At 47.8% G+C, this 22,203-nt stretch overlaps 1 protein-coding gene across 1 annotated transcript in view; it reads left to right on the top strand.

Annotated features, from left to right (window-relative positions):
• LOC306982891 (copine-8-like) overlaps positions 1–18,349 on the top strand; it is a gene marked incomplete at its 3' end in the record, with an annotated part of 45,823 nt that extends 27,474 nt beyond the window's left edge. The window contains exons 10-14 of the mRNA XM_079583337.1: positions 9–136; positions 10,102–10,204; positions 16,170–16,227; positions 16,411–16,484; positions 18,017–18,349. Coding sequence (XP_079439463.1) covers positions 9–136; positions 10,102–10,204; positions 16,170–16,227; positions 16,411–16,484; positions 18,017–18,349 — 696 coding nt within the window. The remainder of the gene's footprint in view (positions 1–8; positions 137–10,101; positions 10,205–16,169; positions 16,228–16,410; positions 16,485–18,016) is intronic.
• Between the last annotated feature and the right edge of the window lie 3,854 nt (positions 18,350–22,203).

Genomic DNA, 22,203 nt, shown 5'->3' with positions numbered 1-22,203 from the left:
TCGTGCAGAACGGAAACTCCCAGAACCCGTACTGCGCCGGCATCGAGGGCGTCCTGGAGGCGTATTACCAGAGCCTGAAGACGGTGCGGCTCTACGGCCCCACCCACTTCAGCCCCGTCATCAACCACGTGGCCAGGTACGAGCCAGGAGGGGGCGCTGTCTGAGAGAACCTCCTCTGACACATGTGAGGATAGAGCTGTGAGAGCCTGGAGGAGGCGCTGTCTGAGAGAACCTCCTCTGACACATGTGAGGATAGAGCTGTGAGGGCCTGGAGGGGGCGCTGTCTGAGGAGAACCTCCTCTGACACATGTGAGGATAGAGCTGTGAGAGCCTGGAGGGGGCGCTGTCTGAGAGAACCTCCTCTGACACATGTGAGGATAGAGCTGTAGAGCCTGGAGGGGGCGCTGTCTGAGAGAACCTCCTCTGACACATGTGAGGATAGAGCTGTGAGAGCCTGGAGGAGGCGCTGTCTGAGAGAACCTCCTCTGACACATGTGAGGATAGAGCTGTGAGGGCCTGGAGGAGGCGCTGTCTGAGAGAACCTCCTCTGACACATGTGAGGATAGAGCTGTAGAGCCTGGAGGGGGCGCTGTCTGAGAGAACCTCCTCTGACACATGTGAGGATAGAGCTGTAGAGCCTGGAGGGGGCGCTGTCTGAGAGAACCTCCTCTGACACATGTGAGGATAGAGCTGTGAGAGCCTGGAGGGGGCGCTGTCTGAGAGAACCTCCTCTGACACATGTGAGGATAGAGCTGTGAGAGCCTGGAGGAGGCGCTGTCTGAGAGAACCTCCTCTGACACATGTGAGGATAGAGCTGTGAGGGCCTGGAGGGGGCGCTGTCTGAGAGAACCTCCTCTGACACATGTGAGGATAGAGCTGTGAGAGCCTGGAGGGGGCGCTGTCTGAGAGAACCTCCTCTGACACATGTGAGGATAGAGCTGTGAGAGCCTGGAGGGGGCGCTGTCTGAGGAGAACCTCCTCTGACACATGTGAGGATAGAGCTGTGAGAGCCTGGAGGGGGCGCTGTCTGAGAGAACCTCCTCTGACACATGTGAGGATAGAGCTGTAGAGCCTGGAGGGGGCGCTGTCTGAGGAGAACCTCCTCTGACACATGTGAGGATAGAGCTGTGAGGGCCTGGAGGGGGCGCTGTCTGAGGAGAACCTCCTCTGACACATGTGAGGATAGAGCTGTGAGAGCCTGGAGGGGGCGCTGTCTGAGAGAACCTCCTCTGACACATGTGAGGATAGAGCAGTGAGAGCCTGGAGGGGGCGCTGTCTGAGAGAACCTCCTCAGACACATGTGAGGATAGAGCTGTGAGGGCCTGGAGGGGGCGCTGTCTGAGGAGAACCTCCTCTGACACATGTGAGGATAGAGCTGTGAGGGCCTGGAGGGGGCGCTGTCTGAGAGAACCTCCTCTGACACATGTGAGGATAGAGCTGTGAGAGCCTGGAGGGGGCGCTGTCTGAGAGAACCTCCTCTGACACATGTGAGGATAGAGCTGTGAGAGCCTGGAGGGGGCGCTGTCTGAGAGAACCTCCTCTGACACATGTGAGGATAGAGCTGTAGAGCCTGGAGGGGGCGCTGTCTGAGAGAACCTCCTCTGACACATGTGAGGATAGAGCTGTGAGGGCCTGGAGGGGGCGCTGTCTGAGAGAACCTCCTCTGACACATGTGAGGATAGAGCTGTGAGAGCCTGGAGGAGGCGCTGTCTGAGAGAACCTCCTCTGACATGTGAGGATAGAGCTGTGAGGGCCTGGAGGGGGCGCTGTCTGAGGAGAATCTCCTCTGACACATGTGAGGATAGAGCTGTGAGGACCTGGAGGGGGCGCTGTCTGAGGAGAACCTCCTCTCTGACACATGTGAGGATAGAGCTGTGAGGGCCTGGAGGGGGCGCTGTCTGAGAGAACCTCCTCTGACATGTGAGGATAGAGCTGTGAGGACCTGGAGGGGGCGCTGTCTGAGAGAACCTCCTCTGACATGTGAGGATAGAGCTGTGAGAGCCTGGAGGGGGCGCTGTCTGAGAGAACCTCCTCTGACACATGTGAGGATAGAGCTGTGAGAGCCTGGAGGGGGCGCTGTCTGAGGAGAACCTCCTCTGACACATGTGAGGATAGAGCTGTGAGAGCCTGGAGGGGGCGCTGTCTGAGAGAACCTCCTCTCTGACACATGTGAGGATAGAGCTGTGAGGGCCTGGAGGGGGCGCTGTCTGAGAGAACCTCCTCTGACACATGTGAGGATAGAGCTGTGAGAGCCTGGAGGGGGCGCTGTCTGAGGAGAACCTCCTCTGACACATGTGAGGATAGAGCTGTGAGAGCCTGGAGGGGGCGCTGTCTGAGAGAACCTCCTCTGACACATGTGAGGATAGAGCTGTGAGAGCCTGGAGGGGGCGCTGTCTGAGAGAACCTCCTCTGACACATGTGAGGATAGAGCTGTAGAGCCTGGAGGGGGCGCTGTCTGAGAGAACCTCCTCTGACATGTGAGGATAGAGCTGTAGAGCCTGTAGGGGGCGCTGTCTGAGAGAACCTCCTCTGACACATGTGAGGATAGAGCTGTGAGAGCCTGGAGGGGGCGCTGTCTGAGGAGAACCTCCTCTGACACATGTGAGGATAGAGCTGTGAGGGCCTGGAGGGGGCGCTGTCTGAGGAGAACCTCCTCTGACACATGTGAGGATAGAGCTGTGAGAGCCTGGAGGAGGCGCTGTCTGAGAGAACCTCCTCTGACACATGTGAGGATAGAGCTGTGAGAGCCTGGAGGGGGCGCTGTCTGAGGAGAACCTCCTCTGACACATGTGAGGATAGAGCTGTGAGGGCCTGGAGGGGGCGCTGTCTGAGAGAACCTCCTCTGACACATGTGAGGATAGAGCTGTGAGAGCCTGGAGGAGGCGCTGTCTGAGAGAACCTCCTCTGACACATGTGAGGATAGAGCTGTGAGGGCCTGGAGGGGGCGCTGTCTGAGAGAACCTCCTCTGACACATGTGAGGATAGAGCTGTGAGAGCCTGGAGGGGGCGCTGTCTGAGAGAACCTCCTCTGACACATGTGAGGATAGAGCTGTGAGGGCCTGGAGGGGGCGCTGTCTGAGAGAACCTCCTCTCTGACATGTGAGGATAGAGCTGTAGAGCCTGGAGGGGGCGCTGTCTGAGAGAACCTCCTCTGACACATGTGAGGATAGAGCTGTGAGGGCCTGGAGGGGGCGCTGTCTGAGAGAACCTCCTCTCTGACATGTGAGGATAGAGCTGTAGAGCCTGGAGGGGGCGCTGTCTGAGAGAACCTCCTCTGACACATGTGAGGATAGAGCTGTGAGAGCCTGGAGGGGGCGCTGTCTGAGAGAACCTCCTCTGACACATGTGAGGATAGAGCTGTGAGGGCCTGGAGGGGGCGCTGTCTGAGAGAACCTCCTCTCTGACATGTGAGGATAGAGCTGTAGAGCCTGGAGGGGGCGCTGTCTGAGAGAACCTCCTCTGACACATGTGAGGATAGAGCTGTGAGGGCCTGGAGGGGGCGCTGTCTAAGAGAACCTCCTCTGACACATGTGAGGATAGAGCTGTAGAGCCTGGAGGGGGCGCTGTCTGAGAGAACCTCCTCTGACACATGTGAGGATAGAGCTGTGAGGGCCCGGAGGGGGCGCTGTCTGAGAGAACCTCCTCTGACACATGTGAGGATAGAGCTGTGAGAGCCTGGAGGGGGCGCTGTCTGAGGAGAACCTCCTCTGACACATGTGAGGATAGAGCTGTGAGAGCCTGGAGGGGGCGCTGTCTGAGAGAACCTCCTCTGTCACATGTGAGGATAGAGCTGTAGAGCCTGGAGGGGGCGCTGTCTGAGAGAACCTCCTCTGACATGTGAGGATAGAGCTGTGAGAGCCTGGAGGAGGCGCTGTCTGAGGAGAACCTCCTCTGACACATGTGAGGATAGAGCTGTGAGAGCCTGGAGGGGGCGCTGTCTGAGGAGAACCTCCTCTGACACTTGTGAGGATAGAGCTGTGAGGGCCTGGAGGGGGCGCTGTCTGAGAGAACCTCCTCTGACACATGTGAGGATAGAGCTGTGAGAGCCTGGAGGGGGCGCTGTCTGAGAGAACCTCCTCTCTGACACATGTGAGGATAGAGCTGTGAGGGCCTGGAGGGGGCGCTGTCTGAGGAGAACCTCCTCTGACACATGTGAGGATAGAGCTGTGAGAGCCTGGAGGGGGCGCTGTCTGAGAGAACCTCCTCTGACACATGTGAGGATAGAGCTGTGAGAGCCTGGAGGGGGCGCTGTCTGAGGAGAACCTCCTCTGACACATGTGAGGATAGAGCTGTGAGAGCCTGGAGGGGGCGCTGTCTGAGAGAACCTCCTCTGACACATGTGAGGATAGAGCTGTAGAGCCTGGAGGGGGCGCTGTCTGAGGAGAACCTCCTCTGACACATGTGAGGATAGAGCTGTGAGAGCCTGGAGGGGGCGCTGTCTGAGAGAACCTCCTCTGACACATGTGAGGATAGAGCTGTGAGGGCCTGGAGGGGGCGCTGTCTGAGAGAACCTCCTCTGACACATGTGAGGATAGAGCTGTGAGGGCCTGGAGGAGGCGCTGTCTGAGAGAACCTCCTCTGACACATGTGAGGATAGAGCTGTGAGAGCCTGGAGGGGGCGCTGTCTGAGAGAACCTCCTCTCTGACACATGTGAGGATAGAGCTGTGAGAGCCTGGAGGGGGCGCTGTCTGAGAGAACCTCCTCTGACACATGTGAGGATAGAGCTGTAGGGCCTGGAGGGGGCGCTGTCTGAGAGAACCTCCTCTCTGACACATGTGAGGATAGAGCTGTGAGAGCCTGGAGGGGGCGCTGTCTGAGAGAACCTCCTCTGACACATGTGAGGATAGAGCTGTGAGAGCCTGGAGGGGGCGCTGTCTGAGAGAACCTCCTCTGTCACATGTGAGGATAGAGCTGTAGAGCCTGGAGGAGGCGCTGTCTGAGGAGAACCTCCTCTGACATGTGAGGATAGAGCTGTGAGGGCCTGGAGGGGGCGCTGTCTGAGAGAACCTCCTCTGACATGTGAGGATAGAGCTGTGAGGGCCTGGAGGGGGCGCTGTCTGAGAGAACCTCCTCTGACACATGTGAGGATAGAGCTGTGAGAGCCTGGAGGGGGCGCTGTCTGAGAGAACCTCCTCTGACACATGTGAGGATAGAGCTGTGAGGGCCTGGAGGGGGCGCTGTCTGAGAGAACCTCCTCTGACACATGTGAGGATAGAGCTGTAGAGCCTGGAGGGGGCGCTGTCTGAGGAGAACCTCCTCTGACATGTGAGGATAGAGCTGTGAGAGCCTGGAGGGGGCGCTGTCTGAGAGAACCTCCTCTGACACATGTGAGGATAGAGCTGTGAGAGCCTGGAGGGGGCGCTGTCTGAGAGAACCTCCTCTGACACATGTGAGGATAGAGCTGTGAGGGCCTGGAGGGGGCGCTGTCTGAGAGAACCTCCTCTGACACATGTGAGGATAGAGCTGTAGAGCCTGGAGGGGGCGCTGTCTGAGAGAACCTCCTCTGACACATGTGAGGATAGAGCTGTGAGAGCCTGGAGGGGGCGCTGTCTGAGAGAACCTCCTCTGACACATGTGAGGATAGAGCTGTGAGAGCCTGGAGGGGGCGCTGTCTGAGAGAACCTCCTCTGACACATGTGAGGATAGAGCTGTGAGAGCCTGGAGGGGGCGCTGTCTGAGAGAATCTCCTCTGACACATGTGAGGATAGAGCTGTAGGGCCTGGAGGGGGCGCTGTCTGAGAGAACCTCCTCTCTGACACATGTGAGGATAGAGCTGTAGAGCCTGGAGGGGGCGCTGTCTGAGAGAACCTCCTCTGACACATGTGAGGATAGAGCTGTGAGAGCCTGGAGGGGGCGCTGTCTGAGAGAACCTCCTCTCTGACACATGTGAGGATAGAGCTGTGAGAGCCTGGAGGGGGCGCTGTCTGAGAGAACCTCCTCTCTGACATGTGAGGATAGAGCTGTGAGAGCCTGGAGGGGGCGCTGTCTGAGAGAACCTCCTCTGACACATGTGAGGATAGAGCTGTGAGGGCCTGGAGGGGGCGCTGTCTGAGAGAACCTCCTCTGACACATGTGAGGATAGAGCTGTGAGGGCCTGGAGGGGGCGCTGTCTGAGAGAACCTCCTCTCTGACACATGTGAGGATAGAGCTGTGAGAGCCTGGAGGGGGCGCTGTCTGAGAGAACCTCCTCTGACACATGTGAGGATAGAGCTGTGAGGGCCTGGAGGGGGCGCTGTCTGAGGAGAACCTCCTCTGACACATGTGAGGATAGAGCTGTAGAGCCTGGAGGGGGCGCTGTCTGAGAGAACCTCCTCTGACACATGTGAGGATAGAGCTGTGAGAGCCTGGAGGGGGCGCTGTCTGAGGAGAACCTCCTCTGACACATGTGAGGATAGAGCTGTAGAGCCTGGAGGGGGCGCTGTCTGAGGAGAACCTCCTCTGACACATGTGAGGATAGAGCTGTGAGAGCCTGGAGGGGGCGCTGTCTGAGGAGAACCTCCTCTGACACATGTGAGGATAGAGCTGTAGAGCCTGGAGGGGGCGCTGTCTGAGGAGAACCTCCTCTCTGACACATGTGAGGATAGAGCTGTGAGGGCCTGGAGGGGGCGCTGTCTGAGAGAACCTCCTCTGACACATGTGAGGATAGAGCTGTGAGGGCCTGGAGGGGGCGCTGTCTGAGAGAACCTCCTCTGACACATGTGAGGATAGAGCTGTAAGAGCCTGGAGGGGGCGCTGTCTGAGAGAACCTCCTCTGACACATGTGAGGATAGAGCTGTGAGAGCCTGGAGGGGGCGCTGTCTGAGGAGAACCTCCTCTGACACATGTGAGGATAGAGCTGTGAGGGCCTGGAGGGGGCGCTGTCTGAGGAGAACCTCCTCTGACACATGTGAGGATAGAGCTGTGAGAGCCTGGAGGGGGCGCTGTCTGAGGAGAACCTCCTCTGACACATGTGAGGATAGAGCTGTGAGAGCCTGGAGGGGGCGCTGTCTGAGGAGAACCTCCTCTGACACATGTGAGGATAGAGCTGTGAGGGCCTGGAGGGGGCGCTGTCTGAGAGAACCTCCTCTGACACATGTGAGGATAGAGCTGTGAGAGCCTGGAGGGGGCGCTGTCTGAGAGAACCTCCTCTCTGACACATGTGAGGATAGAGCTGTGAGAGCCTGGAGGGGGCGCTGTCTGAGGAGAACCTCCTCTGACACATGTGAGGATAGAGCTGTGAGGGCCTGGAGGGGGCGCTGTCTGAGAGAACCTCCTCTGTCACATGTGAGGATAGAGCTGTAGGGCCTGGAGGGGGCGCTGTCTGAGAGAACCTCCTCTGACACATGTGAGGATAGAGCTGTGAGGGCCTGGAGGGGGCGCTGTCTGAGGAGAACCTCCTCTGACACATGTGAGGATAGAGCTGTGAGAGCCTGGAGGGGGCGCTGTCTGAGAGAACCTCCTCTCACACATGTGAGGATAGAGCTGTAGAGCCTGGAGGGGGCGCTGTCTGAGAGAACCTCCTCTGACACATGTGAGGATAGAGCTGTGAGGGCCTGGAGGGGGCGCTGTCTGAGAGAACCTCCTCTGACACATGTGAGGATAGAGCTGTGAGGGCCTGGAGGGGGCGCTGTCTGAGAGAACCTCCTCTGACACATGTGAGGATAGAGCTGTGAGGGCCTGGAGGAGGCGCTGTCTGAGAGAACCTCCTCTGACACATGTGAGGATAGAGCTGTGAGAGCCTGGAGGGGGCGCTGTCTGAGAGAACCTCCTCTGACACATGTGAGGATAGAGCTGTAGAGCCTGGAGGGGGCGCTGTCTGAGAGAACCTCCTCTCTGACACATGTGAGGATAGAGCTGTGAGAGCCTGGAGGGGGCGCTGTCTGAGAGAACCTCCTCTCTGACACATGTGAGGATAGAGCTGTGAGAGCCTGGAGGGGGCGCTGTCTGAGAGAACCTCCTCTCTGACACATGTGAGGATAGAGCTGTGAGAGCCTGGAGGGGGCGCTGTCTGAGGAGAACCTCCCCCCCCCATGATCCTGAGTCTGAAAGATCAGAAGAACCAAACGATCGTGATAAACTGTGTTGACCCTGAAGTTTCTGCAAAAAGTGGATTCTAAGTAAAAAATGTCTTACTTTAAGAAATAAGTTCTTATTTTTTCCCTAAAAAGTAATAATGTTTTGCCGAGCTTATTTCAAATCTGGCCATTTCTTGTTCAGATAAATTTGCTAAAAACATGCAAATTTTTCTTGGAACAAGAAAGAAACACTTTTTGAATCTTGAAAAATAAGATCTTTATTTAAGAACTGATTCTCACAGACAGATAAAACATTCCATTCTTTAAAGTGGGTGGCTCGGTGGCTCAGCGGTTAGAGCCTCAGCTTCACAGCTCAAAGGTCCTGGGTTCGATTCCCACCAGGACGGGGCCTTTCTGTGTGGAGCATGTTCTCCCGTGTCTGCCACTAAAAACATGTACAATAGGTGATTCTGACCATCTGGCTCCACATCATGGAGACGAGTCCCTTAAATATTAGTTTTTATTAACAACATTTTGCTCAAAAATGTGTTTAATTTAGAACATTTGACTTAAATCAAGCAACATTTAAGTAAAATATCCACAGTTTTTCACTAAATAAAAATGTTTTCCTTAAATTATTCCATTTTCTGAGGACATTTTGCTTAATTCTAGTTATTTATTTGCCTAAATTTAGTGTTTCTTTCTTGTTTTATGATGAGAAAAATGTTCTAGAAATAAGAATTCTTAGCAAGAAAAAACCACTGACCCCATTGGCAGAAACTGTCTTGTTTTAAGATGTTTAGTCGGGCACTTTTTGCAGTGTGTTATGTTGGAGGCGGGGAACCCCAGAGTACCCGGGCGGGGAACCCCAGAGTACCCGGGCGGGGAACGCTGTGAGTAACAAACTGTGGGAGGCGACATTTGTGCTGATTAAGAATCTCAAATGTCATTCAGTAAATTTCACTCCCACTTAATGATCCTCTGAGACGAGGAGCGCGGGACGAGGAGCGGCTTCAGAGTGGTTATCCTCATGGCAGAGTGGTTTTCCCGCCTCTCTCTCTCTCTCTGGGGGGGGGGGTAGATTCGCCCCCTCAGTCCAAGAATACATTTCCTGCCGTAGAAACCGCTGCCGTAGCAACGCCTGGATCTGGTCTTCACTTCTGCAGCTTCAGGTTCTCGCTCTGACGCTCGTTTAGTTCATTCATTTATTAGTTTATTATTAGTTTATTATTAGTTTATTATTAGTTTATTATTAGTTTATTATTAGTTTATTATTAGTTTATTAGTCATCAGTTGAAACAGGGCAGAGCGTTTTCTTAGTGACGTCAGTGTGAAACTTCTGCTGTTCATCAACCACGTGAATATAAGATAAGATAAGATGGTACTTTATTGATATTTATATGAAGTAAATGTAAGTTTCTGTCGTTTAGAAATAAAGCGTTTTGTTTTTAAAAATGTCTGATGTTTCCTGCAGGTCGGGTGTGACACAGACATGAGGACATTTCACACTTTTACATCATTTTCATAAAAAATCAGGTTTTTAACAATTTTTCAAAACATGAACAAAATTGAAATTAAAAAAAATCCCAAAATTTAAAAAATGTAAAAAATAAATGTTTAAATGTTCAAAAAATGTCAAGTTTTCAACAATTTTTCCCCCAAAAAAACGTTATTACATTTTTTTTTACAAACTTTATAAAAACGTTCTATTTTCCAATTTTTTTTTCCATTTTCTTCTAAAATTCTGTAATGAAAATTATAATAATTTCCTCCAAACTTTCCCATGTTTTTATACTTTTTTTTTTTTTTACATTTTTCACATTTTTAAAAAAAATTCCCAAATTTTTCAAAACGTTTCCAAAATGTTTCAAAAACTTTTCCGAAATTTGTCAATTTTTTCCATAATTTTCATAAAAAATCAGGTTTTCAACAATTTTTCAAAACATGAACAAAATTGAAATAAGTAAAAAATCCCAAAATTTCAAAAATGTAAAAAATAAATAAATAAAATGTTTAAATGTTCAAAAAATGTCAAGTTTTCAACCATTTTTCAAAACTGTTCGAAACAGTTAAAGGCTCTGAGGTTGGTTTCTCTGTGTGTTCCAGATACGCGTCCGCAGTGACCGACGGCTCGCAGTACTTCATCCTCCTCATCCTCTCAGACGGAGTCATCACCGACATGGCCCAGACCAAAGAGAGCATCGTCAACGTGAGTGTCCTCAGAGTCACGTTTGGTTTGATCCTCCTGAGAGGCGTCGTCCTCCTCGTGGTGTTTAAAGAGGGGGTGTTCTGCTTTAAAGAGGGGGTGTTCTGCTTTAAAGAGGGGGTGTTCTGCTTTAAAGAGGGGGTGTTCTGCTTTAAAGAGGGGGTGTTCTGCTTTAAAGAGGGGGTGTTCTGCTTTAAAGAGGGGGTGTTCTGCTTTAAAGAGGGGGTATTCTGCTTTTTTCAGTCACATAGCACCAGTCTATATCTCACTACATTGATGACAAACCTTCTGTTGGTCTGTAAATGCAGTAAATTAGAATAACTGCCTTGTATAAAATGTCTCTCTCAAAATGGCTGTAGTGAATGTCTTGAAATAGGCCTCTGTCTCTTTAAGAACCTCTGAGCCTTTAGACACGCCCCCTCCACACGCTGTCTGTGGCATCAGTGGGGAGGGGGTTCTGCTGAGGAGCAGTGGTCGGTTACTCGGCTGGTGACCAAAGCTCGGAGGCGTCTCCAGGAGGTGGGGGCGTTCCTAGGAGGACTCAGGCAAACCTATCCCTAAAATGGCCGCCATCAGAGTTTTTACAGATTACTCAGAAATACGTGAATGTGCCAAGGCAACACTTCAGCCATGTTTTTAATGAGGGAGTGACAGAATAACAGGATGGAAAGCTGGAAAAGTCCATTTTGCAGAATACCCCCCCTTTAAATAAAGTTCAGAGGCTGTTCCACACAGAGACTCAGGCCTGAGCAGAGTCTGAGCAAACGGGGAAATGTTCATGTTTTTACTCATGCACAGAGTTAGAGTTAGTTTCCACTGAGACTCGTCCACATCCAAGTCCGATCCCGGCGTGAAATCCTCAATCAAAAACCAATCAAGGTGAATCGAGATGACTCTCAGCCCTCGTGTGTTTCATCGGTCACACATGAGCAATGACTGTGAACCAGTGGGGGGGTCCGCCCCTTTACACCCGTGTACACGCGTGTGCGTGTGCGTGATGACTCATGAACGAGCAGATTCTCCCTCGTGTGATTTAGCGGCTGAAGTCTGAGCAAAACAAATGAACTGGACTAAAAACAAGGATAAACGACAACTAACAAACATCTCAAGTAAGTTTATGTTTCTCTAAGTCTTTAGCCAAAAACTAAATACGAAATGTATGATGAATATAACATGTGTTTATAGCATTGGATTATGGTTAATAAGAAACAACTAGCCTACATGTTATTAAACTCATTTCTGAAAATTAAATAATGGCACTAATAACCTGTAACTGTTTTATTAATTTAAAAAATACTAGCAGCATTTTATGTACTTATGTACTTATGTACTTACACCATTATTTGTGTAAGTAGAATGAAACACACAAAAATGCATGATTTCCGCATCTGTCCTGGATCCAGTACAGTACAGTACAGTACAGTACTGTACAGTACAGTACATTAGAGTACAGTACAGTACAGTACAGTACAGTACAGTACTGTACTGTACAGTACAGTACATTAGAGTACAGTACAGTACAGTACAGTACAGTACTGTACAGTACAGTACATTAGAGTACAGTACAGTACAGTACATTAGAGTACAGTACAGTACAGTACAGTACAGTACTGTACAGTACAGTACATTAGAGTACAGTACAGTACAGTACAGTACAGTACTGTACAGTACAGTACATTAGAGTACAGTACAGTACAGTACATTAGAGTACAGTACAGTACAGTACAGTACAGTACTGTACAGTACAGTACATTAGAGTACAGTACAGTACAGTACAGTACAGTACAGTACAGTACAGTACAGTACATTAGAGTACAGTACAGTACATTAGAGTACAGTACAGTACAGTACAGTACAGTACAGTACAGTACAGTACAGTTCAGTACAGTACAGTACAGTACAGTACATTAGAGTACAGTACAGTACAGTACAGTACAGTACAGTACAGTACAGTACAGTACAGTACAGTACAGTAGAGTACAGTACAGTACAGTACAGTACAGTACAGTACAGTACAGTACAGTTCAGTACAGTACAGTACAGTACAGTACAGTACATTAGAGTACAGTACAGTACAGTACAGTACAGTACAGTACAGTACAGTACAGTACAGTACATTAGAGTACAGTACAGTACAGTACAGTACAGTACAGTTCAGTACAGTACAGTACAGTACAGTACATTAGAGTACAGTACAGTACAGTACAGTACAGTACAGTACAGTACAGTACAGTTCAGTACAGTTCAGTACAGTACAGTACAGTACAGTACAGTACAGTACAGTACAGTTCAGTACAGTACAGTACAGTACAGTAGAGTAGAGTAGAGTAGAGTAGAGTAGAGTAGAGTAGAGTAGAGTAGAGTACAGTACAGTACAGTACAGTACAGTACAGTACAGTACAGTACAGTACAGTACAGTACAGTACAGTACATTAGAGTACAGTACAGTACAGTACAGTACAGTACAGTTCAGTACAGTACAGTACAGTAGAGTAGAGTAGAGTAGAGTAGAGTAGAGTAGAGTAGAGTAGAGTAGAGTACAGTACAGTACAGTACAGTACAGTACAGTACAGTACAGTACAGTACAGTACAGTACATTAGAGTACAGTACAGTACAGTACAGTAGAGTACAGTACAGTACAGTACAGTACAGTACAGTACAGTACAGTACAGTAGAGTACAGTACAGTACAGTACAGTACAGTACATTACAGTACAGTACAGTACAGTACAGTACAGTACAGTACAGTACAGTACAGTACAGTACAGTACAGTAGAGTACAGTACAGTACAGTTCAGTACAGTACAGTACAGTACAGTAGAGTAGAGTAGAGTAGAGTAGAGTAGAGTAGAGTAGAGTAGAGTAGAGTACAGTACAGTACAGTACAGTACAGTACAGTACAGTACAGTACAGTACAGTACAGTACAGTACAGTTCAGTACAGTACAGTACAGTACAGTACAGTACATTAGAGTACAGTACAGTACAGTACAGTACAGTACAGTACAGTACAGTACAGTACAGTACAGTACAGTACAGTACAGTACAGTTCAGTACAGTACAGTACAGTACAGTACAGTACAGTACAGTACAGTACAGTACAGTACAGTACATTAGAGTACAGTACAGTACAGTACAGTACAGTACATTAGAGTACAGTACAGTACAGTACAGTACAGTACATTAGAGTACAGTACAGTACAGTACAGTACATTAGAGTACAGTACAGTACAGTACAGTACAGTACATTAGAGTACAGTACAGTACAGTACAGTACAGTACATTAGAGTACAGTACAGTACAGTACAGTACAGTACAGTACAGTACAGTTCAGTACAGTTCAGTACAGTACAGTACAGTACAGCACAGTACAGTACAGTACAGTACAGTACAGTACAGTACAGTACAGTACAGTACAGTACAGTACAGATAAATGCTATCAAAAAAACAATATCTCACATTTTACCAATGAAAATGTAATATAAACACTTTTGCAGTGCTCATTCTTTGTATTTCAGCCAAACAATTCTAGTTGTGACGTTATACTAGCAAATACAGTGAAGTAACAACTCGATTTTTATCAATTCTATCACAATATCAAGACTTCCAGCACTTACGAGACTTCCCAGAAAAGTGACCGAGCGGAAGTTCATGAGCGCGGTTACGTACGTTGGAAGGGCCGCTAAGCGCCCGGTTGTTCAAAGAGCGGCTAAACGAGCTTTTTAAGCCCCGCACCCACAAACTAACCCCCAAAGTCATCGTAGCAGAGCAGCTTATTCGCCTGAAATGGCCTTAAAAAAACATTTTGTATTTAAAGAACGATGATATTAAGAGATTTGACTTTTTGCGTAATGGCGTCCGCTCCGCTCTGAGGCTTCGTCGGCCGCCGTGCGCGCTCCCGCTGCTTTCACCCACTTGGGCCGTGGGAGCAGAGATACAGGTGACGCGTCATACGGGCACTTTGGGCCGTTATGGCGGACGATGCGCCACTGAGCACCTCTATGTAAAGAGATAGGAGCTGGGACAGCATGCCTCATCCATGTATATATTTCTATGCTGTGAACTCATGGCCCATCTCATCGGTCTGGACCTCACTTTAAACCAGGTTACAGTCCGGTCCGGGCCGTGTTACTCCGGTCCGGGCCGTGTTACTCCGGTCCGGGCCGTGTTACTCCGGTCCAGGCCGTGTGAGTCCGGTCCGGGCCGTGTGAGTCCGGTCCAGGCCGTGTAAGTCCGGTCCGGGCCGTGTTAGTCTGGTCCGGGCCGTGTAAGTCCGGTCCGGGCCGTGTAAGTCCGGTCCGGGCCGTGTAAGTCCGGTCCGAGCCGTGTGAGTCCGGTCCGGGCCGTGTTACTCTGGTCCGGGCCGTGTTAGTCCGGTCCGGGCCGTGTTCGGTCCACAGGCCTCTCGGTCCCTGAGCTCATTTGTTCAGTAATAAAGGTTGTATTCCCAGTGTCAGGGAGGCGTTATTAGAGCGGCCTCAGGGCGGAGCTTAAACTTTGATATCATTATTATGAACTCATTATGAACTCATTATGAACTCATTATGAACTCATTATGAACTCGTTATGAAGTCGTTACTCGTGTGTTGGAGGGATTTGAAACGGTCCGGCTCATCATTATCGCTGCCACTTTTATCAAACTCATAACACAGACCAGAGACTGATCGGGTCAGAGAGAGAACGTGAAAGGCTGGGCTTGTTTTTAGTTCATGAGGAGGATTTTACTGATGCAACTTTTCCATTCTGAGACACACCGCGTTCCAAATTATTATGAGATATTAAGATTTTCTAAATTGTCAACTCAAATGAGAGTCAGCATCATTTTCAAGTCTGTAACTGGTCGAGGATCATTTAAATGTGGTGGAAAAAATCTCCCAGTGAAAACAGTATTTTTTCAAAAATAAATCAAGTAAAAACCTCAAAATCCACTGTTCCAAATTATTCTGCAACTCATGGTTTCAATACGTTTTAAAGCTTGTAATTAACTGAAAATGGTCATTTGTTGAATCTGCAGCATTAGGAGGTCATGTTTACTGAAATCAAAAGATATTTCAATCAAAAACATCTCAACAGGTCAAGTTATATTTTACCAGAGGAGCTTCTTTGAGCAGCTTCAAAATTCTTAAATCCATTAAACTTGTGAGTTTTTGTAGAGTTTCTGCTTGGATTTCTTTGCAGGATGTTAGAATAACCTCCCAGAGCTGCTGTTTGGATGAAAACTGCCTCCCACCCTCATAGAAGTTTATTTTGTTGAGGCTCCAAAGGTTCTCAATAGAGCTGAGGTCAGGGGAGGAGGGGGTCCACATCATGAGCTTCTCTCCTTTTTTGCCCATAGCAGCCAGTGATGCAGAGGTTTTCTTTACAGCAGGACATGGTGCGTTGTCATGATGAAGATGAAGAAAATGGTCAGTCAGAAAGAGGTCATTTTCACTCCTTCAGGGATCCTAAAGGGGCCGACCAGCTCTCTCCCCATGACTCCGCCCCCTCCTTACTGACGTCACTGCCTTGTTGGGACATTGTGGTCATTCACCTCCATCCACTACTCCATCCATCTGACCATCCAGGGTCACACGGCCTCATCAGTGAACAAGACTGTGTGAAAATGAGTCTTCGTGTATTTCTGAGCCACTGCAGCCTCTGGAGGGTCGGCTTTGTAGCATCTGTTCTCTTAATCTGATGTATTTGTCTTGCAGAAACCGTGAATCATCCACAAATCTCTGATCAGTTCAATGATTACGCTTCATCATCTACTGAAATATCAAAGGTTTTCACACTTAGACCAAGACATTCAACTATTTCACTCTTTTCATCAGCAGAAAGATCCTTTTTCTTTCCCTTTTTGCTTGAAAATGATGATCTGTTTAATAATGTCGAACGTCCTTTTCCAGTCGTTTTCCCCTGAACTGTGCTTAACCTGAAAGCTGAGAACACGTGTGTGCGTGTGCTGACGCTCTGCCGTGTGTCCGCAGGCGGCGTCTCTGCCCATGTCCATCATCATCGTGGGGGTGGGGCCGGCCGAGTTCGACGGTAAGCTCCGCTCGTCTGTTCGTGCTGATCTGGTAATCCGCTGTGCGCACGGCCACCAGGGGGCGCCGCGGCCTGTTTGCTCAGCTGCGGATCGGCCTGGGAAACGAGCTGCTGATAACGGGCGGCTCATGAGGTATCAGTGCGGAGCTTCTGCTGGAGATTAACCACATGTTTGTGTTCCAGAGATGATCGAGCTGGACGGCGACGAGGAGAGGATTTCCTCACAGGGACGAGTGGCCGAGCGCGACATCGTTCAGGTCAGACTTCTCTCAACCTTCTTCAGCTTAAAACACAGAGTCAAGGCGAAAAGGTCTCTCCCAAAGCCTGAAGAGACAACACATCAGGAGGCGGGGCACAGGTGGAAAAAAGGAAAAAAAGGGAGAAAAAAAGGAAAAAAAGGACAAGGAAAAAAAAGGGGGGAAAAGGGGGGGAAAAAGGAAAAAAAGGAAAAAAAAGGAAAAAAAGGAAAAAAAGGGAAAAAAGGAAAAAAAGGGAAAAAAGGGGGAAAAAAGGGGAAAAAAAGGGGGGAAAAGGGGGGGAAAAAGGAAAAAAAGGAAAAAAAAAGGAAAAAAAGGGAAAAAACGGGAAAAAAAGGGGGAAAAAAGGAAAAAAAGGGAAAAAAAAGGAAAAAAGGGGGAAAAAGGGAAAAAAGGGGGAAAAAAAGGAAAAAAAGGAAAAAAAGGGAGAAAAAAAAGGGGAAAAAAGGAAAAAAAAGGGGAAAAAGGGGAAAAAAGGAAAAAAAGGAAAAAAAGGGAGAAAAAAAAGGGAAAAAAGGAAAAAAGGGGAAAAAGGGGAAAAAAGGAAGAAAAAAAGGGAAAAAAAGGGAAAAAAGGAACAAAAGGGGGAAAAAAAGGAACAAAAGGAAAAAAAAGGAAAAAAAGGAGAAAAAAGGAAAAAAAGGGAAAAAAGGGGGGGAAAAAAAGGGAAAAAAGGAAAAAAAAGGAAAAAAGGGGGAAAAAAGGAAAAAAAAAGGGAAAAAAGGAAAAAAAAGGAAAAAAAGGAAAAAAAGGAAAAAAAGGGAAAAAAAAAAGGGAGAAAAAAAAGGGAAAAAAAGGGAAAAAAAAGGGAAAAAAGGGAGAAAAAAAAGGGGGAAAAAGGGAAAAAAAGGAAAAAAAGGGAAAAAAAAGGGAAAAAAAAGGGAAAAAAAGGGAAAAAAGGAAATAAAAAAGGGAAAAAAGGGAAAAAGGGGAAAAAGGGGGGAAAAAGGAAATAAAAAAGGGAAAAAAGGGAAAAAAGGGAAAAAATGGGGAAAAAGGAAAAAAGGGGGAAAAAGGGGGAAAAAGGGGAAAAAAGGGAAAAAAGGGAAAAAAGTAAATAAAAAAGGAAATAAAAAAGGGAAAAAGGGAAAAAAGGAAATAAAAAAGGGGGAAAAGGGGAAAAAATGGAAAAAATGGAAATAAAAAAGGGAAAAAGGGGAAAAGGGGGAAAAAAAGGGAAAAAAGGGAAAAAAGGGGGAAAAAGGAAAAAAAGGGGGAAAAAAGGGGAAAAAAGGGAAAAAAAGGGAAAAAAGGGGAAACAAGGGGGAAAAAAGGGGAAAAAAGGGAAAAAATGAAGAAAAAAAATCATACAATTAAAAAAAGGGGGGAAAAAAGAAAAAAGGAAAAACAAAAATTGAAAATTTGAAATGAAAAAGAAAAAAAAACGATTTTGCTAATTATGTAATCGTTCAGTGTAATAATCAAAATCGTAATCGAATTTCCATTAATTTCACAGCCCTGTGCCCCGCCCTCATGTGCGGGGGTTCAGAGGTTCAGAGGTTAAGCTGTAACGCCTCTCTCTCTGTGCTCAGTTCGTCCCGTTCAGAGACTACGTGGATCGCCGTGGGAACCACATCCTGAGCATGGCCCGTCTCGCCAAAGAGGTCCTGGCCGAGATCCCGGACCAGTTCCTGTCCTACATGAGGACGCGGGGCATCAAGCCGGGGCCGCAGCCGCCGCCCTACTCGCCCTGCTCCCCGCCCCCTTTAGGCCACGCCCCCCCGCCCGGCCACGCCTTCACGCTGAGCCACCCGGGCCACCACCACCTCCTCCGCCACCACCTCGTGCACACGCTGCCCACGCCGCCGCACAACACGCTCCCGCCGGGGCACCCCCTGCTGGCGCGGAGGGTCAGCCGCATCTAGGGCGCCGCCGCGGACGCCGTGCGGGAAACCGTTCGTTCACGCCGCGTTCACGGGACGCTCGGGTTTGGCGGAGCTTTTGAAACGTCCGGGAGGAGTTCGGGAGAGTCCGGGACAGTTTTCCTGCCGAGAAACGCGACGGACTCGGGGAAAGTCTGGACTGATTTGAAACGGACGGAGGTTTTGGGGACTTTTGTATCGCGTTTGCATGGTTTCTTCACTTTGTTACTTTGAGGACGGCGGCTGGAGCGGCGCCACCGCCAGGCCGGACGCTGCAACTGTTTACAGAGGAGTTCCACGGGACTCGAACCCACGACCCATTGCAGGAGGAACACCGGACTTTTCTACGGCTGCACCGCGAGCACAGACTAGAACCACAAACTAGAACCACAAACTAGAACCAGAACCACAGACTAGAACCCAGACCAGAACCATTGATACAAACTAGAACCACTGACACAAACTAGAACCATTGACACAAACCAGAACCACTGACACAAACCAGAACCACTGATACAAACTAGAACCACTGATACAAACTAGAACCACTGATACAAACTAGAACCACTGATACAAACTAGAACCACTGACACAAACCAGAACCACTGATACAAACTAGAACCACTGATACAAACTAGAACCACTGATACAAACTAGAACCACTGACACAAACTAGAACCACTGACACAAACTAGAACCACAGATACAAACCAGAACCACTGATACAAACTAGAACCACTGACACAAACTAGAACCACTGATACAAACTAGAACCACTGATACAAACTAGAACCATTGACACAAACTAGAACCACAGATACAAACTAGAACCACTGATACAAACTAGAACCACTGACACAAACCAGAACCACTGATACAAACTAGAACCACTGACACAAACTAGAACCACTGATACAAACCAGAACCACTGACACAAACTAGAACCACTGATACAAACTAGAACCATAGACACAAACTAGAACCACTGACAAAAAACAGAACCACTGATACAAACTAGAACCACTGATACAAACTAGAACCATAGACACAAACTAGAACCACTGACAAAAAACAGAACCACTGATACAAACTAGAACCACTGATACAAACTAGAACCATAGACACAAACTAGAACCACTGATACAAACTAGAACCACTGATACAAACTAGAACCACTGACACAAACTAGAACCACTGACACAAACTAGAACCACAGATACAAACCAGAACCACTGATACAAACTAGAACCACTGACACAAACTAGAACCACTGATACAAACTAGAACCACTGATACAAACTAGAACCATTGACACAAACTAGAACCACAGATACAAACTAGAACCACTGATACAAACTAGAACCACTGACACAAACCAGAACCACTGATACAAACTAGAACCACTGACACAAACTAGAACCACTGATACAAACCAGAACCACTGACACAAACTAGAACCACTGATACAAACTAGAACCATAGACACAAACTAGAACCACTGACAAAAAACAGAACCACTGATACAAACTAGAACCACTGATACAAACTAGAACCATAGACACAAACTAGAACCACTGACAAAAAACAGAACCACTGACACAAACTAGAACCACTGATACAAACTAGAACCATAGACACAAACTAGAACCACTGACAAAAAACAGAACCACTGATACAAACTAGAACCACTGACACAAACTAGAACCATTGACACAAACCAGAACCACTGACACAAACCAGAACCATTGACACAAACCAGAACCACTGACACAAACCAGAACCATTGACACAAACCAGAACCACTGACACAAACTAGAACCACTGACACAAACTAGAACCACTGATACAAACTAGAACCACTGATACAAACTAGAACCACTGATACAAACCAGAACCACTGACACAAACCAGAACCACTGACACAAACTAGAACCACTGAAACAAACCAGAACCACTGATACAAACCAGAACCACTGACACAAACTAGAACCACTGATACAAACTAGAACCACTGATACAAACTAGAACCATTGACACAAACTAGAACCATTGACACAAACTAGAACCACTGACACAAACCAGAACCACAAACCAGAACCACTGATACAAACTAGAACCACTGATACAAACTAGAACCACTGACACAAACTAGAACCACTGACACAAACCAGAACCACTGACACAAACCAGAACCACTGACACAAACTAGAACCACTGATACAAACTAGAACCACTGACACAAACTAGAACCACTGACACAAACTAGAACCACTGACACAAACCAGAACCACTGATACAAACTAGAACCACTGACACAAACCAGAACCACTGATACAAACTAGAACCATTGACACAAACTAGAACCACTGACACAAACTAGAACCATTGACACAAACTAGAACCACTGATACAAACTAGAACCACTGACACAAACTAGAACCACTGATACAAACTAGAACCACTGACACAAACTAGAACCACTGACACAAACTAGAACCACTGACACAAACTAGAACCACTGACACAAACTAGAACCACTGATACAAACTAGAACCACTGATACAAACCAGAACCACTGATACAAACCAGAACCACTGATACAAACTAGAACCACTGATACAAACTAGAACCACTGATACAAACTAGAACCACTGATACAAACTAGAACCACTGACACAAACTAGAACCACTGACACAAACTAGAACCACTGACACAAACTAGAACCACTGATACAAACCAGAACCACTGATACAAACTAGAACCACTGATACAAACTAGAACCACTGACACAAACTAGAACCACTGATACAAACTAGAACCACTGATACAAACTAGAACCACTGACACAAACCACAACCACTGACACAAACTAGAACCACTGATACAAACTAGAACCACTGACACAAACTAGAACCACTGATACAAACTAGAACCACTGACACAAACCAGAACCACTGATACAAACTAGAACCACTGACACAAACTAGAACCACTGACACAAACTAGAACCACTGATACAAACTAGAACCACTGATACAAACTAGAACCACTGACACAAACTAGAACCACTGATACAAACTAGAACCACTGATACAAACTAGAACCACTGATACAAACCAGAACCACTGACACAAACTAGAACCACTGACACAAACTAGAACCACAGACACAAACTAGAACCACTGACACAAACCAGAACCACTGACACAAACTAGAACCACTGACACAAACTAGAACCACTGATACAAACTAGAACCACTGACACAAACTAGAACCACTGACACAAACTAGAACCACTGATACAAACCAGAACCACTGACACAAACTAGAACCATTGACACAAACCAGAACCACTGACACAAACCAGAACCACTGATACAAACTAGAACCACTGATACAAACTAGAACCACTGATACAAACTAGAACCACTGATACAAACCAGAACCACTGATACAAACTAGAACCACTGACACAAACCAGAACCACTGACACAAACTAGAACCACTGATACAAACTAGAACCACTGACACAAACCAGAACCACTGACACAAACTAGAACCACTGATACAAACTAGAACCACTGACACAAACCAGAACCACTGATACAAACCAGAACCACTGATACAAACTAGAACCACTGACACAAACCAGAACCACTGACACAAACTAGAACCACTGATGCAAACTAGAACCACTGACACAAACCAGAACCACTGACACAAACTAGAACCACTGATACAAACTAGAACCACTGATACAAACCAGAACCACTGATACAAACTAGAACCACTGACACAAACCAGAACCACTGACACAAACTAGAACCACTGATACAAACTAGAACCACTGACACAA

The sequence above is a fragment of the Gobius niger genome, assembly GCF_951799975.1.
Source record: "Gobius niger genome assembly, contig: SCAFFOLD_150, whole genome shotgun sequence".
Classification (NCBI taxonomy): domain Eukaryota; kingdom Metazoa; phylum Chordata; class Actinopteri; order Gobiiformes; family Gobiidae; genus Gobius; species Gobius niger.
Note: the sequence above shows the minus strand (reverse complement) of the source record. Positions and strands in the feature narration are given on the sequence as shown.